General features: G+C 43.8%; 1 protein-coding gene across 8 annotated transcripts in view; it reads right to left on the bottom strand.

The window, feature by feature from the left end:
* Positions 1-877: 877 nt before the first annotated feature.
* The window catches only part of LOC110521760 (exocyst complex component 2), an 86,576-nt gene continuing 71,252 nt past the window's right edge, over positions 878-16,201 (bottom strand). For 7 of the 8 annotated variants that reach the window (XR_016495241.1, XM_036969307.2, XM_090231932.1 and 4 more), the window contains 7 exons: positions 13,480-13,596; positions 12,832-12,973; positions 8,178-8,233; positions 7,482-7,604; positions 2,105-2,166; positions 1,623-1,682; positions 878-1,438 (listed from right to left, as the gene is read on the bottom strand). Coding sequence is in view for 6 of the 8 variants with exons in the window: in XM_036969307.2 (XP_036825202.2) it covers positions 1,345-1,438; positions 1,623-1,682; positions 2,105-2,166; positions 7,482-7,604; positions 8,178-8,233; positions 12,832-12,973; positions 13,480-13,596 (654 nt within the window). In the remaining 2 variants the exon portion in view is untranslated. Of the gene's footprint in view, positions 1,439-1,622; positions 1,683-2,104; positions 2,167-7,481; positions 7,605-8,177; positions 8,234-12,831; positions 12,974-13,479; positions 13,597-16,201 lie in introns of those variants that run through there. The other variant, XR_016495240.1, reaches the window with a different exon arrangement.

The following is a 16,201-nucleotide window of genomic DNA, read 5'->3' as shown; positions in this document are numbered from 1 at the left end:
TGCTGCTGATAATGTAGCCTACATTAAGAAATTTGAGGTTTGACTTGTCTGAAACAGTCGATAGTGGCAATAAGAACATTGGCACGTTTTTGGGTTTGTTTCGTCGATAAGAACATTTTCTTATTCAACATTTTAAGCAGGACGAAATCTCTTTTTCAAATGTCCCCAAAACCGACCACCCCCCCCCAAAAAAAACAATATACAGTAACAAGACTAATATGGCAAATTGTCTAATAATAATAAAAAACTAAAACTTACATATTGTTGTTAGACATTTCAATCTCATGATCTTTTATTAGAATTTTTTGGTTAGAGCTAGTTGATTTCTGGTAGGTTATTCAAGTCCCCATCATGTTTTGTGTTGAGTTGTCTCGTAATGAGTGATGTTTTCATAATCAGTCATGTACGTGTGTAAAATGTTACAATATTTTGTGATAAAATCCCACAGTGCCGGTTCTAGGGACACGCCCTTTGATAATCCCACGACTCATGGGTGTGGCAGCCTTCGTCTACTACTACTACTACATCTGACATACGACCACACACACACTTCAAAACCGCAACCATCCATCCCAGTTCAGTAATTGCTAACTCCTCACACCTACAACCGAATCTCTGTGCAACATTTTGGTTTATAGCCAGTAACTAAGGAGTTAACATAGACCACTCCCCACCCCGCCCTACCAATACCCTAACCGGCCCTACCCCAGACTCTATTGTGCCAGACATTGCGTGAGCTGTCAGTACAACAACCGCCAGAGGTGACTGTTTTGGCTATTAACGTACTGTTGCACGGCTGAGGCCTTACCTTCTACGGGACAGAGATGACTATATGCTCTCTCTTTCACTGTCACAAATGTGGCTGGTTACAAGAACATAAATAATATAAATGTGTCTTTATTTGGCAATGGAGACAGTAATAAGAGGACAGAGCATAATGTGCAGTTTCTTTATGAACATACAGAAATCAGGGACCACATATGTTGACTGGTTTCTCAGTAGAAGAGAGACAGTCTTGTCTCAAACACCAGGCTAGCATGACCTAGCTTGCCTACAAGGGACTGGGATGAGTGGCCATCTAACAATAGCATAATTAGCATGTTTCCACAGTAGAGGGGCTGCCCAGATTAACTATGAGATTAACTCAGAAAAAGAATGTACATATCTAAGATTAAAAAATAGATTAGCGTGAAAAAGACTAGTGTGCTAATTTCCATTCTAGATCTTATAACAATTTAACAAAAAGCTACGAGAGTTTATCGGTGCAAGTAAATAGGCATTGCACATATTTGATAGAGATACTATAGTGCCATTATATTAATGTTGAAGAGACATTGTACAGACTCATCTCTTGACAGGCTGGACATTAGAGGGCTGGAAACAGGTGAGCTGGAGCTGCATACTGCTCTTAAACTTATTCAGCAGCTCCTCCAGTAACCTAGAAAGAGAGAGAGAGGGAGGGAGAGAGAAGACAAGAGACAGAGGGAAAATAAGAGGTAGAATCATCCCCACTGTACTGTGCAGGTTGGCATTTTTCATCATGAATCTTGTTCTAGTGGCAGCTTGAACCTGAATTACTTACTTTTTGTCTGCTCCAAATATGACCTTGACGAATTACTTACTTTTTGTCTGCTCCGTTGTGTAGCTGGGGAAGGACCTCCAGAGCCTGCTTGAAGCTGGCGCTTAAACAAGATATACACAGTTAACACAACACCACACATACCAACAAATTATACTACACACAGAAGGAGAGAGAGACATACCATAACACAAAGACAGACTTATATTAAGTCACAGAACCTGATTAAACTAGTTGGATTGCTGGTAAAGTTCTGCTTAAGTCACAGAACCTGATTAAACCAGTTGGATTGCTGGTAAAGTTCTGCTTTCGCTTCCTTTTCCATATACCACCAGGTGATGACGACTAGAGGTGTGGGGAAGATGAATGTGATTTACAGGAATGAAAGTGAGAGTAATGTATAATCTCTGTAATTCATGTACATTTGTATAGTATGCACAGTGTATGGAAGTGTAGTGTATGTGTATGTGTGGTAAACAGGTGTGTAGTGGTGTACAGTGTCAGTGGGGGTTCTATGGGCCTTACTGGCTCTCAGATGACAGGTAGGAGGCTACAGCATCTCTCAGAGAATCTATCTCCAAACGGGCCTGCAGAGAGAGAAAGAGAGGGATGAAAGAGGATAAAGAGCAAGAAAGGAACAGATAAAAGCATATACAGATATACTTAGGGTACTTAAAGTATCAACATCATATGACCCAGATGCAGACACAGGAGGTGAATAGTTCGATACTCAGAATATTTATTATACAAAGGGGCAAGCAAAGGGCAGGTCGAGGGCAGGCAGTGGTTCGTAATTCAAGGCCGGGTCAAACAGGGACAGAATGGCAGCCAGGCTCAGGGTCAGGACAGGCAGAAAGGTCAGATCTGGGAAAACAAAACTTGAGAGCAAGAGAAACGGGAACAGGAGACACAGGGCAGTGAGACAGAGGTTTAATCCTAGACACATGGAAAGTGGGATGTATACAGAGGGTGCGGGGCAACAGAAGACGAACAGCGATGGGGCTAAGGACTTTAGAGATGGGGAAAGGGCTCACCCGGAGTGCAGAGCCATACCCTCTGCCCGAGACGATAGCGGACCGCCACCGGGTCCCGGCTACCAGCTATACCTCATCCAGGTATGCCGACAGCGGTGGATAAACATCTGGAGCCGAGGGTGTTGACCTCTTCCTCTTGCTCAGAGGAAAAGGGCTGGGCTCCGTGGGCTGATAACCCACGGAGCACTCGGAGGGCGAGAGACCAATTGTCGAGCAGGGAAGGATGTTCTGAGCGTATTCCACCCACACGAGTTATTGGCTCCAGGTGGGTGGGGATGGCTGAGATGATGCACCGAAGAGTCGTCACCAGGTCCTGATTGGCAAGCTTCGACTGGCCGCTAGATTGAGGATGAAACCAGGAGGACTGGCTGGCTGACGACCCAATGAGGTTGCAGAAAGCCTTCCAGAATCGTGACGAGAACTGAAGACCACGATCCGAGACTACGATCTGAGAAGAACGCTGGGACAGGACGGGTCCAACGTCCGAGGTGTCAACCTCCACTACGAACTGACAGGACGGGTCCGGATGGATTAAGAAGCTGCAGCTTCACTCTGGATGTGGGGCCACTCCACCACCGCTCTCACCTTGTCCGGATCAATCTAAATGTTCCCGGCAGCGATGACATATCCCAATAAAGGAGATGGTGGAGCGATGAAATTCACACTTCTAGTTCTTCAGGAGGTGCTGGAGGACTTGTCGGATGTGGAGAACACACTCCTGAACCGAATGGGAATAGACAGCGATTTTGTCAAGGTAGACAAACACGAACCAGTTCAACATGTCACAGAGCACATCATTGACCAGAGCCTGGAACACTGTGGAAGTGTTGGTCAGTCCGAATGGCACAACCAGGCACTCATAGTGCCCATTAGCTGTGTTAAAGTCTGTCTTCTATTCATCTCCTTCCCGTATCCGAACCAGATGGTAGACGTTCCGAAGGTCCAACTTCGAGAATACGGTCTCCCCCTGGAGATGCTCGAAAGCCGAGGAGTGGTAGCAGGTAACGGTTCTTTACCGAGATATCATTAACTAGGGCAGGTGATCCGCTAGCGGAACCCCTCGACAACATTCCACTGAAAAGGCAGCGCGCAAAATTCTAAAATATTTAACTTTCACACATTAACAAGTCCAATACAGCAAATGAAAGATATACTTTTCGTTAATCTAACCATCGTGTCCGATTTCAAAAAGGCTTTACAGCGAAAGCACAACATATGATTAGGTCATAGCCAAGTCAAAAAAACAGCCATTTTTCCAGCCAAAGATAAAATTAATCACTAACCTTTATAATCAAAATCAAATAAAAAAATGTATTTATATAGCCCTTCGTACATCAGCTGATCTCAAAGTGCTGTACAGAAACCCAGCCTAAAACCCCAAACAGCAAGCAATGCAGGTGTAGAAGCACGGTGGCTAGGAAAAACTCCCTAGAAAGGCCAAAACCTAGGAAGAAACCTAGAGAGGAACCAGGCTAAGTGGGGTGGCCAGTCCTCTTCTGGCTGTGCCGAGTGGAGATTATAACCTTTGATGATCTTCATCAGATGACACTCATAGGACATCATGTTACACAATACAATTCGATAATGTGCATATTTATATCCAAAAATCTCAGTTTACATTGGCGCGTTACGTGCAGTAATGTTTTGATTCCAAAACATCAGGTGATTTAGCAGAAATACTCATCATAAATATTGATAAAAGATACAAGTGTTATTCACATAATTAAAGATAGACTTCTCCTTAATGCAACCGCTGTGTCAGATTTTAAAAAAACTTTACGGAAAAAGCATAATCTGAGTACGGCGCTCAGAGCCCAATCCAGCCAAAGAAATATCTGCCATGTTGGAGTCAACAGAAGTTAGAAATAACATTATAAATATTCCCAGGAATCCCAGTTTGACAATAAATGACTGATTTGTTCCATAAAGTCCATAATTTATGTCCAAATAGCCACTTGTTGTTAGCGTGTTCAGTCCAGTAATCCATCTTCATGAGGCGTGAGCACCACGTCCAGACAAAAACTTTAAAAGTTATGTTACAGGTCATAGAAACAAGTCAAACAATGTATGGAATCAATCTTTAGGATGTTTAACATAAATCAGCAATAAGGTTCCAACCGGAGAATTCCATTGTCTGTAGAAAAGCACTGGAACGAGAGCTAACTCTGTCGGGAACGCACATCACGAGCCCGAGACACTGCCAGACCCATGACTCATTCAGCTCCCATCCCCCCCTCCTTTATAGCAGAAGCCTGAAACAAGTTTCTAAAGACGGTTGACATCTAGTGGAAGCCTTTGGAAGTGCAACTTGACCCCATAGACACTGTATTTGGTAGGCCAAGCTTTGAAAAATTACAAACCTCAGATTTCCCACTTCCTGGTTGGATTTTTCTCAGGTTTTCACCTGCCATATGAGTTATGTTATACTCACAGACATCATTCAAACATACTAATAATAATATGCATATATTAGCATCTGGGACAGAGTAGGAGGCAGTTCACTCTGGGCACGCTATTCATCCAAAAGTGAAAATGCTTCCCCCTATCCCAAAAAGGTTAAGGCCCCAGTAGTCGACACACGGGCGCAGGGTTTTGTCCTTCTCCACAAAGAAGAACCCTGCGCCTGCAGGGGAGGAAGAAGAATGAATGAACCCTGCTCCCAGAGAGTTCTCAATGTACCCTTCCATGGTCCTGGTCTACGGGCAAGACCGGTAATAAAGCCACCCCAAGGCGGTGTAGTGCCAGGGAGGAGGTCAATGGCGCAGTCAAACAGTTGATACGGGGGAAGAGATGTGGCGCGTGCCTTGTTGAAAACCTCCCAGAGGTCCTGATACTCCACGGGAACTGCGGAGAGATCCAAGGCTTTCCCCAAGCCGAAGGAGGATGTCCAGAGGCGGGCTAAGCTGCCCTGAGGCAATGCGCATGGCAGAACGGGTTCCAACCCAGGATAGAGCCCGTTGCCCAGTCGATCAGGGGGTTGTGCCTCTGGAGCCACGACAAAACCCAAAACCACGGCTGCACGAGGACATTCAATGAGCAGGAACCGCATGGACTCACTGTGATTCCCTGACACTCGCAGGTTAATAGGAATAGTACTGTGGGTAACCCTGCCAATAGAGCGTCCATCCAACGCTCTGGCGTCCATGGGAACGGAGAGGAGTTGTGTGGAGATACCCAGCTCCGACACCAGGGTAGTGTCTATAAAGCTCTCATCGGCCCCAGAGTCCACGAGTACCTGGAGAGATTTAAACCGGTCACCCCACAACAGGATAGCATGGAGAGGAGTATGAGTAATGGGAGCTGGGAAAACTCCCCGTATGACCCACCAGCGTATTCATACCTACTGATGAGCCTGGGCTTTTTACTGGACAGTAATGTAATGTCCTGAAATTCCACAATACATACAGCTTTTAGAGCTCAGTCTGTGTAAACATTCCTCAAGGAACAATCTAGCATGGGTGCCGTAGGAGGCGAGTCGAGGAATGTCAATGATTTCTGAGGGAACTTTGGTGATATTGGATTCTCTTGGGAATGCAAGCATTACGGATTTCCGGGGTTCTTCGGAGGCGAGGGGAATATCGTGGACGGGTGCGTGTGCCCGGGATCAGACCTTTCTCTACTGCGTTCCAGTAGTCGCCCAACGATCCTTATGGTCAAGGCTATGAGAGAGTCGAGGTCCAAGTGCAGCTCCCGGGCTACGAGGTCATCCTTAATTCACACTGATAATCCATGAAGGAACATGTCGAACAGGGATTCTGGGGTACAGGCACACTCAGTGGCTAAAGTGCGAAAGTCTACTGCGTAGTCTGCCACACTACAGGGGTCTTGACACAGTTGAAGTAGCTTTACGAGCCACTTCTCTCTCAGACAACAGAGAGTCGAACACCTTCCTTACATCTGCCATTAAATCCTCCAGCCTAAGGCAAACAGTGGATTGTTGCTCCAACACCGCCGTAGCCCAGGCGAGTGCCCTCCCGGACATCAGCGTTATAAGATATGTTATCTTAGAATGGTCAGACAGAAATGTAGAGGGCTGCAGCCTGAAAATGAGGGAGCGCTGGGAGAGAAACACCCGGCAGCTTCTGGGATCACCAGCATAGCGCTTCGGAGGAGGTAAGCCGGGATAGGCTAGGGAGAAACGCCGCTGGTAGCGGGGTTACAGAGAGTCTGGGAGGTTACCGTAGTGGCTTGCTGCCTGGTAGATAATCTGCGGAATAGCTCCAGTAATGCATTGAAAGCATGGTCATGGTGTTCTGCCATGGTCTGGAGTCTTTCCATAAGCCTATGAAGGAACTCCTCATGTCTTCCAATGGTAGCTCCTTCGGAGAAAACAGCGTTGCAGAGCTGGTCTGTGTCTGCTGGGTCAGTCATGGCCAGTTCGTGCTACCACAACTCAGGATATGACCCAGCTGCACAGACAGGAGGCAGATTGTATAATAAATATTCTGCATATCGTACAAAGGGGCAGGTAAAGGGCCGGTCGAGGGCAGGCAGTTCGTAATTCAAGGCAAGGTCAAACAGGCGCAGAACGGCAGGCAGGCTCAGGGTCAGGACAGGCAGAAAGGTCAGATCCGGGAAGAAAACACACTGGTAAGACCTGACAAGACAAGACATACTGGCAACAGACAAACATAAAACGCAGGTATGAATACACAGGGGATAATGGGGAAAAAAAGTAGGAGACACCTGGTGGGGGGTGGAGACAAGCACAAGACAGGTGAAACAGATCAGAGTGGACCAGTAGGTAGTACAGCTGGTTTGGAAGAGGTAGTTGGGGGTTACTGTGGTCAGTAAAAGAGGGTAAATCCCCGCACAATTGGCCCATTTGACTTACCCGAGAGAGTGGCAAACTGAAAGTGTGTGTATACCTGTATGGCTCCGTTCTTGCTGAAGGAGGAGACACACTGCATCAGGCGACTCATCTCTTCCGCCACACCCTCAATGATTCTACTCAAAACCCTGGGAACTAGGTCCTTAGACACTGTAAAGACCTAAATGAGAGAGAGAGGGTTAGATTGGAGGTGTCCACTGATTCAATGAATTATGTAAGTCTACTGATTTAATGTAAGTAACGGTGAGAGGTTCTAGTCATTGTACAGAAAAGCAGTGGTCTAAGGTACTGCATCGTAGGGCTAGAGGCGTTACTACAGACCCGAGTTCATTCCCGGGCTGTGCCACAACTAGCCGTGGCCGGGAGTCCCATAGGACAGTGCATAATTGGCCCAGCGTCGTCCAGCTTAGGGGAGGGTTTGGTTTTACTTGGCTCATCTCTCCCTAGCGACTCCTTGTGGCGGGCTAGGTGTCTGCAGGCTGACCCTGGTCGCCGGTTGAACTGTGTTTCCTCCGACACATTGGTGCGGCTGGCTTCCGGGTTAAGCTGGCGGGTGTTAAGGAGCGCAGTTAGGCGGGTCATGTTTCAGAGGACACGACTCCACTTTCGCCTCTCCCGAGCCCGTTGGGGAGTTGCAGTGACGAGACAAGAACGAAATATGGGGAGAAAAAGTCAAATACACACAAAAAAAAAGTCATTTTTAGTCATGCATGTCTTTGAGTACAAGATTTACCTCTGCATGGACAGTGATGATGTTCACCAAGGCTTCTTTCAGGTAGTTCCTCACACCTGTAGGAGAGTAGTTTTGCAATGACATCAAAACCCAGTCCAACACCCAAACCTGATCAAATGAAAATGATCCCAGACCAAACACTGACACGCTTTCTTTTACAATAAGACCAGACTAAAATGGAGTGGGTGTGGAACAAAAGTTGTGTCAAACTTGGAGTTCTATTTTTGTCTGGCATTAAGGCGGCACTAGTGTCAAACACACATTCATTTGCAATTTCGACCTATTAAAGCCAGCATTCTGCTACTTTCTGTTGAGCAAGGATTGTTAATTTACTGGTCTTAAACCAGCGTTGTGACTTTTTTTATCCTGGCAATTTTATGATATCATTAAAATGTACATGTATTTATTGTTGTTGTTTAAAAACAAAACAGATTGGTAAATAAAAAAAATAAAAAATGCTAACTTATTTGAATGATTCAGTGTCCTGGCTTTATTGTGAGATCGTCCATGGTGTGCATGCAATGCAACTTCTGGAGAAGTGTGAATGTCATCTGATCTGTTAGATGGTTATGATTATGTTTATAAATTTATATTTGGCAGCAGTATAACGGTGAGGTGGCATTCTCCTTTATTCTTTATATTGGCTCTTTGTGCAGCGACTGAGAAAGGTTTGGATGTGTGTAACACCCTCCACAGTCTGCATTGTTTTAATATTATATGCACACAGTGAGAAATGATGGTGCCTGTTAGTGTATTTAGAGAGAGCCTATTTGAAACAAATGGTTTCAATCGTTTAGAATTGGATTAGAATTATTCGCTCTCGGGGCCTCCCGTTTGAGGCGTCACTACAGACCCTGGATCAATCCCAGCTGGCCGTGACTGGGAGACCCATGAGACGGCGCACAATTGATCCAGTGTCGTCCGGGTTAGAGAAGGGTTTGGCCGGCCGGGGATTTCCTTGCCCCATTGAGCTCTAGCGACTCCTTGTGGTGGGCCAGGTGCCTGCAATGTGACTTCGATGAAGTCGAAGGTGTTTCTTCCGACACATTGGTGCGGCTGGCTTCCGGGTTAAGCGAGCAGTGTGTCAAGAAGCAGTAGGGCTTGGCAGGGTTGTGTTTCGGAGGACGCATGGCTCCAGACCTTCGCCCCTCCCGAGTCTGAAGGGGAGTTACAGTGATGGGACAAGACTAACTACCAATTGGAAATCACAAAAAAGGGGTAAAAGTACAAAAAAATATATAGGAGTTGAAGTCGGAAGCTTACATACACTTAGGTTGGAGTCATTAAAACTCGTTTTTCAACCACTATGCCATATATTTTGTGAAGTGCACCAGTCCCTCCTGCAGCAAAGCACCCCACAACATGACATTGCCACCCCCGTGCTTCACGGTTGGGATGGGGTTCTTCGGCTTGCAAGCCCCCCCCTTTTTTCTCCAAACATAACGATGGTCAATATGGCCAAACAGTTCTATTTTTGTTTCATCAGACCATCAGTTGCAAACCATAGTCTGGTCTTCCTGGCTGATTGGCCTGTCAGGTTGTGTCGATATAGGACTTGTTTTACTGTGGATATAGATACTTTTGTACCTTATTCCTCCAGCATCTTCACAAGGTCCTTAGCCGTTGTTCTGGGATTGATTTGCACTTTTCGCACCAAAGTATGTTCATCTCTAGGAGACAGAACGCGTCTCCTTCCCGAGCGGTATGAAGGCTGCGTGGTCCCATGATGTTTATACTTGCGTACTATTGTTTGTACAGATGAATGTGGTACCTTCAGGCATTTGGAAATTGCTCACAAGGATGAACCAGGCTTGTGGAGGTCTACAATTTTTTTCCTGAGGTCTTGGCTGATTTCTTTTGATTTTCCCATGATGTCAAGCAAAGAGGTACTGAGTTTGAAGGTAGGCCTTGAAATACAACCACAGGTACACCTCCAATTGACTCAAATGATGTCAATTAGCCTATCAGAAGCTTCTAAAGCCATGACATAATTTTTCTGGAATTTCCAAGCTGTTTAAAGGCAGGCACAGTTAACTTACTGTATGTAAACTTCTGATCCACTGGAATTGTGGTACAGTGAATTATAAGTGAAATAATCTGTCTGTAAACAATTGTTGGAAAAATGACTTGTGTCATGCACAAAGTAGATGTCCTAACCGACTTGCCAAAACTATAGTTTGTTAACAAGAAATATGTGGAGTGGTTGAAAAACAAGTTTTAATGACCCCAACCTAAGTGTATGTAAACATCCTGACTTCAACTGTAGTTGATTTTATAAAAAAAAAAAACATACGGTTTGTCTATATATGGAAAAATACACATTTAAACATTTTTACCAATTGATTAGTCGAAATAACACTTTTTTTGTTTTTGTCGGGGACAGCCCTAAACAAGTGACATCATTAAGGGACCATAGCTTTCACCTGGATTCAACTGGTCAGTCATGGAAAGAGCATAATGTTTTGTACACTCAATGTATATTTCCATATTGAAGCCATGCAATTACTTAGAACAATGTGGACAGCAAACAGGTTCAAGTTAACGTATTTCGCAAGATGGGATAGGTCTACATGTTGTTATGTTGTTTCTGTAAGCTATTTAACAAACTATAACGGACTTGGAGTTGATGACAATGCAATACATAAAAACACACAACTTGAAGCAACCACGTATTTAGCTATGGAGCACATTCTCATTGGCCAGTGAGGGGCCAAGTCTCGACACACCCACAACTGGTTTATTCATCAAAACACAGCCCTTTGGCGCCACAGCCAGCAACGGCGGCCATAATTCTGGATGTGAAAATAGTAAAAATAGTTCTGACACAGCCCTGAACCTATTGCGCTACCGTCAGAAGTTAGATTTAACATTTTGTTAGATCGGTCCGAAAAATGCCCCTGGTCTTGGTCTTTCTAATGAGAAAGTGGTTTATAGACCCACATTCACTCTGGGGAATGGTGGATGTATAAATATAGCCACCACTAACAAGCCATGTTGAAAAGACAATAGAAGAGTTGTATGCTGGTGTCTGGTACGTTAGGTTAATACTTCCAAGGGGCGCTGTGAGAGTAATACCACGAGAAAAAAAAAGACCAAAACCAGTGAAAGTTGTCTTGCTTTTTCCGCGGGTAATGGTTTGCAGCATGCCCATACTAAATCACACACACACATACATAGGCTAGTCCTGCACACGCTAAGCCAGTGAAAGTATCATATCCTATTCCTTATAGTTGTGGTTATTAAGTCCAAATGTTCCTGTTTCACTATTAGCAGAACACACACACACACTTTCACTCCTTGGAGCATTTTGGAGGTGGGGGAGTGGGGTTATGTCAAACACACACACCGATTAACTTCCTGTTCCCGTAAGGTACGTAAAACCACCAAGTTTCACCTGGTCTCACTGCACATCCGTGTGCACGTGTGTGTGCATGGACTTTTGCACACACACCCAAAACCACAGACCATAATGATATATTGTCCATGTCACTACTTATATCAGATCAATTTAGATTGTGTGTGTGTACAGAACGAAGATTCACTGAGAATTCATGTTTGACATTTCCTGCACTGTGCAGATGACACACACAAGGAGCTCCCCCACCCACAAAAAAACAAACAACTTCTTAAGAGAGAATATAGAGAGAAAATGAAAGAGAGAGAGAGAGGAAAAATATACAAAGGGTAGACATCAAGCCCATAGAGAAAACTCATTTTTGAACCCCTGGCTAAGTGCATCCAAGCACTGTTTACAGTAACACTTCAAACAGACACACAGAGACATTACAGTATGTACTCCACATATGACATACACATAAACCACAAAACACACAGGGCTGCTCAGACAGTCCCATGAATTCCCCTGACAGTGGTCAGGTTTAGTATATTTCGAGGTAAGCCAAAAGACTACATACAGTGCCTTCGAAAAGTATTCAGACCCCTTGATAAAATCATTTTTTCCCCTCAAATCTACACAGAATTCCCCATAATTTCCCATTTACATAAGTATTCAGACCCTTTCCTTAGTACTTTGCCGAAGCACCTTTGTCAGCGATTTCCACATTACCACCAGTCTTCTTGGGTATGACGGTACAAGCTTGGCACACTGGTTCACTGGTGGACTCCAATCAAGATGGAGAAACATCTCAACGATGATCAATGGAAACAGGATCCACCTGAACTCAAGTTCAAGTCTCATAGCAAAGGGTCTGAATACTTATGTAAATAAGGTTTTTGTTATTTAATACATTTTCAAAAAAAAATAATGTTTTCACTTTGTCGTTATGGGGTATTCTGTGTAGCTTGCTGAGGATTTAAAAAAATGTATTTTATCAATTTTAGAATAAGGCTGTAATGTAACAAAATGTGGAAAAAGTCAAGGGGTCTGAATATTTTCCAAAGGCACTATAGGTCAGGGGTTATTATGGGTAAACCCCCCTCTCTCTGTCACACATGTGGCTTGGCTCAGAAACTCAACATTGCGAAGGCAATCTCTGAAAACATTTGGGAAATTGCATTTTAAAAGTCTATCAACAGTGCAAAGGTCGTTAATCTGTGTTTGTTTGAATCCTGGCCATAGCGCATAATGTCCTGCGATTAAGGTGTGCAGTCCCTCCAATTGAAGTAGACAGCATAGACCTGTGTGTGTGTATACCTGTGGGTGTTCCGCAGTCTCTCCAGTCGAAGTGTCCAGCATAGATGCCTGGTTCCAGGGATCCTACGATGGGATCAGACTTCCTCTCGATGTAGGCATCAAACAAACTCTCATCTAGCTCCTTCACAGCATGTACAGTCACCTGGAAACAGAGGTAGAGACAAACCTAATTAACACAACTACACAAACACTAACCTGGGAGCAGATTTCAATGTCTTTTATTTAGAAATCCCTTCCAACATCAGCAGTTGTCGCAAAGTGCGTTTACAGTAACTTTATTGGTGGTCTTATAGTCACAATATTGTTCCCTAGGCAAAAACCCAATAAACTGCCCTGAGTGGCTTTGAACCAACTGCTACAGGCGCTCAGCTGTCTTTACGGGAAGGTCCAACCAATATGTGAGAGAGAGAACGAGACTGACTCAGAGATCTGACATTTAAGTGTTTAAAGAGAAAGTGAGTGTAATTGCTCTGCCCTGAAACAAACTTCTTTCTCATCATATCTTCGGTGACAAACATTCTTCTTCACAGAACAGCAAAAACTAAACACCAAAATATCTAAGGGGCCAGTTAACGGTTTGTTGTTTCTTAAAGTTGCAGCTTCCCAAGGTTGTGCGTGTGTGTGTGTGTGTGTGTCCTCTCTACTCACCCGTGTGATCTTCTCAGTCCCGGTGAATCCGTGTTGCTCAAAGTGTTCAGCCAGATTAAGGAAGGTGTGTTTCTCCAGGTACTGACAGTTACTGAGGATGATCAGCAGACGCTGCTCCTACACACACGCGCGTGCGTGCAAGTACACACACAAACACACAGAATTTTAAAGGTCAGAACATTGGATTTGTCATATTGAGTGGTCTCTGAACATTATCTGCCAGTAATCTCATCTTTGACTCCAACCCTGTTTTACTGCATACCACACACTCCGGGTTTCCCTCTGATACAAGTTAAATGAGAACAGCTACCTCACTGACATGATTAGTGTAACAGGTAGGGTTCACTCTTAACACAAAAACCATCACAGGCCAACAGCCACTGACCTTTGATTTTGTCAATTAAATTATTATTATTATTTTTTAATGTCCTGCTCCTTCCCTGACTTTTCCTAAATGTTTGTATTTTACACTGCTCATTTGTCAAAATTTTGAAATCACAAACAGAAAAGTATTGAGCCTTTGTACCATTTGTTTCCACACCTATTCCCAACTTAACCCGCCAAGACAATGTGCTGTTGGACGTTGGTACCCAGTCCCAAGCTAATGAGTCTCTCTCTCCTCACTGAATGAATGTCAAATAGGTGAATGGGCGATAATTGTGCACCTTACTTCACAATTGAATTTAAATGAGGCCTAACTGAATGATAAGGAAAGACAATAGTGTAATGATGAGTTTGTGTTATGCCTATTTAAATCAGCAACCAATAATTTGACAATAACCTCAAGGAGTGAGGGTGAGGCCAAGAGAACTAATCTGGGGGAAGTGTTTGGAGTCAAAATAGGATATCGTCGGGTCCCAGGTGGAGTAAAATGAGTTGGTTGACCCTCGAATGGTATACTTAAATTGATTCTAATTTTAGGAACAGCATCAAATCTTTGAGCCAAAGAGAAGCTAAGGGTGGATTTACAGATTTTTACAATCCAATAAACTCCTTCTGCGGGTCAACAGAGAGGCAAAGGCATCTAGCTGTCTATTGGTCAGGGAAGGATTGTTGTTTGGTGCTCCAAAAATAACTATTTCTGTACTAGGCTGCAACTCTATACCAAATGCTTCAGAAAGGGTTTTAAATATAGTGGACCAATAGCCTATCAGATGGGGACAGGACCAGAACATGTGAGTCAAGTCCACCAAGGAGCTTTTACATTGGTCAAATGTACCTTCAACGTTTGGGTAGAATTTGGACAATCTGGCCTTACTGATATGGATACAGTGAAGTACCTTAAACTGTACAAGGCTGATTAAGAGGAGCTTCCATTTACCCTAAGTAAGGAACTATTCCAGACTTTGTCAGATCTCTCCGCCAAGTCCTTTACCCCACTCAGATCAGATTTGATTAAATGACGGATTATCAAGGGACATGAACGATTATCTAAAAAATATGGGAGATGAGTCCCTTTAGTTGAAAAGGTGTTTTCAAAAGGGCATTCAAACTCGATCCGGGTGATAGAATTGGAAAGGCGGGGGGGCTTTGATTGCAAATAAACTGGCGGATTTGGAAATACTCAAATAAACTTGAATGGGGTAGATTCAATTTGATAGAAAGGTCATCGAAATTGGCAAAGGTGCCATCAATATAAAAGGTAATTAAACTTAGTAAAGCCATTCCTCTGCCACAGCGTAAAAGCTGAATTTGCCTGGAAAGAAGAGTTGATTATTACATATATGACCATGAATATAAAAACACAGAATGTAAAACATTGATGGAATTGAGTAAAACATTTGAGTATTGACGACAATTGGATTGGCTGTGTAGCGCAAAGCTAACAGAGGAAGATTGGAGGTGACGAAAGCTGACAAAGAGGAAGAGAAACAGTAGTTGGCTTCTGTTTGACACCAGTCAGTTTCTGGGGTGCGAAGCCAAGTAAACAATCTTTTGTATATTTCGCTGCCTAGTAATAATACATGAAGTTAGGAGGGGCTAGTCCTCCATGTGTAATATCTCTCTGGAGGAATGCTTTACGTATTCTTGGATTCCGACTGCCCCGTTTAAAAAAAAAAAAGATGAAAAAAAGACTTGTGAAGAGAGGGAGACGTTGGAACAAATACTGAAATTTGGGCAATTACATTCCTCTTAACACAATTCACTTTACCAGCTAAAGTAAAATGGAGAATACTCCATCTCTGAAAGCCCAGTTTAAGTGTGCTAATCAGGGGGATAAAGTTCTCATCGTGGAGGGAAGACGAGGTACGGGTGATATTGATGCCTAAATATTTAAAGCCAGACTTGGACAAACGAAATGGAATAGTGTCTCGTGGAATGTGTAAAGCTAATTCATTAATAGGAAAACATACATTTAAAAAAAAAAAAATCAATTTCTGACCTGAAAATACAACAAACCTACACAGTAGGTCCACTGTATCAGGGACACACTCTTCGGGGTCTGAGAGATATAAAAACAAGTCATCTGAATACAAGGAAACGTTGTGTTCCAGTCCACATCTGTAGATACCATGTATTAAGGGTGTGTCCTTTAGCATAATAGAAAGGGGTTCTAGTAACAGAGGGGACAATGGATATCCTTGGTGTGTGACCCTTGATAATGGGAAATACTGTGAACAAAGTTTGTTTGTAGGTACTGATGCCTTGGATGATGAGTACAACAGTTGGACCCAAGAAATGAGGTTCACACCAAAGCCAAATTCTCTCAGTACAGAGAATA

The sequence above is a fragment of the Oncorhynchus mykiss genome, chromosome 4, assembly GCF_057628025.1.
Source record: "Oncorhynchus mykiss isolate SJ-2025 chromosome 4, ASM5762802v1, whole genome shotgun sequence".
NCBI classification, from domain to species: domain Eukaryota; kingdom Metazoa; phylum Chordata; class Actinopteri; order Salmoniformes; family Salmonidae; genus Oncorhynchus; species Oncorhynchus mykiss.
The sequence above is the reverse complement of the archived record's forward strand: the minus strand, read 5'-3'. Positions and strand labels throughout refer to the sequence as shown.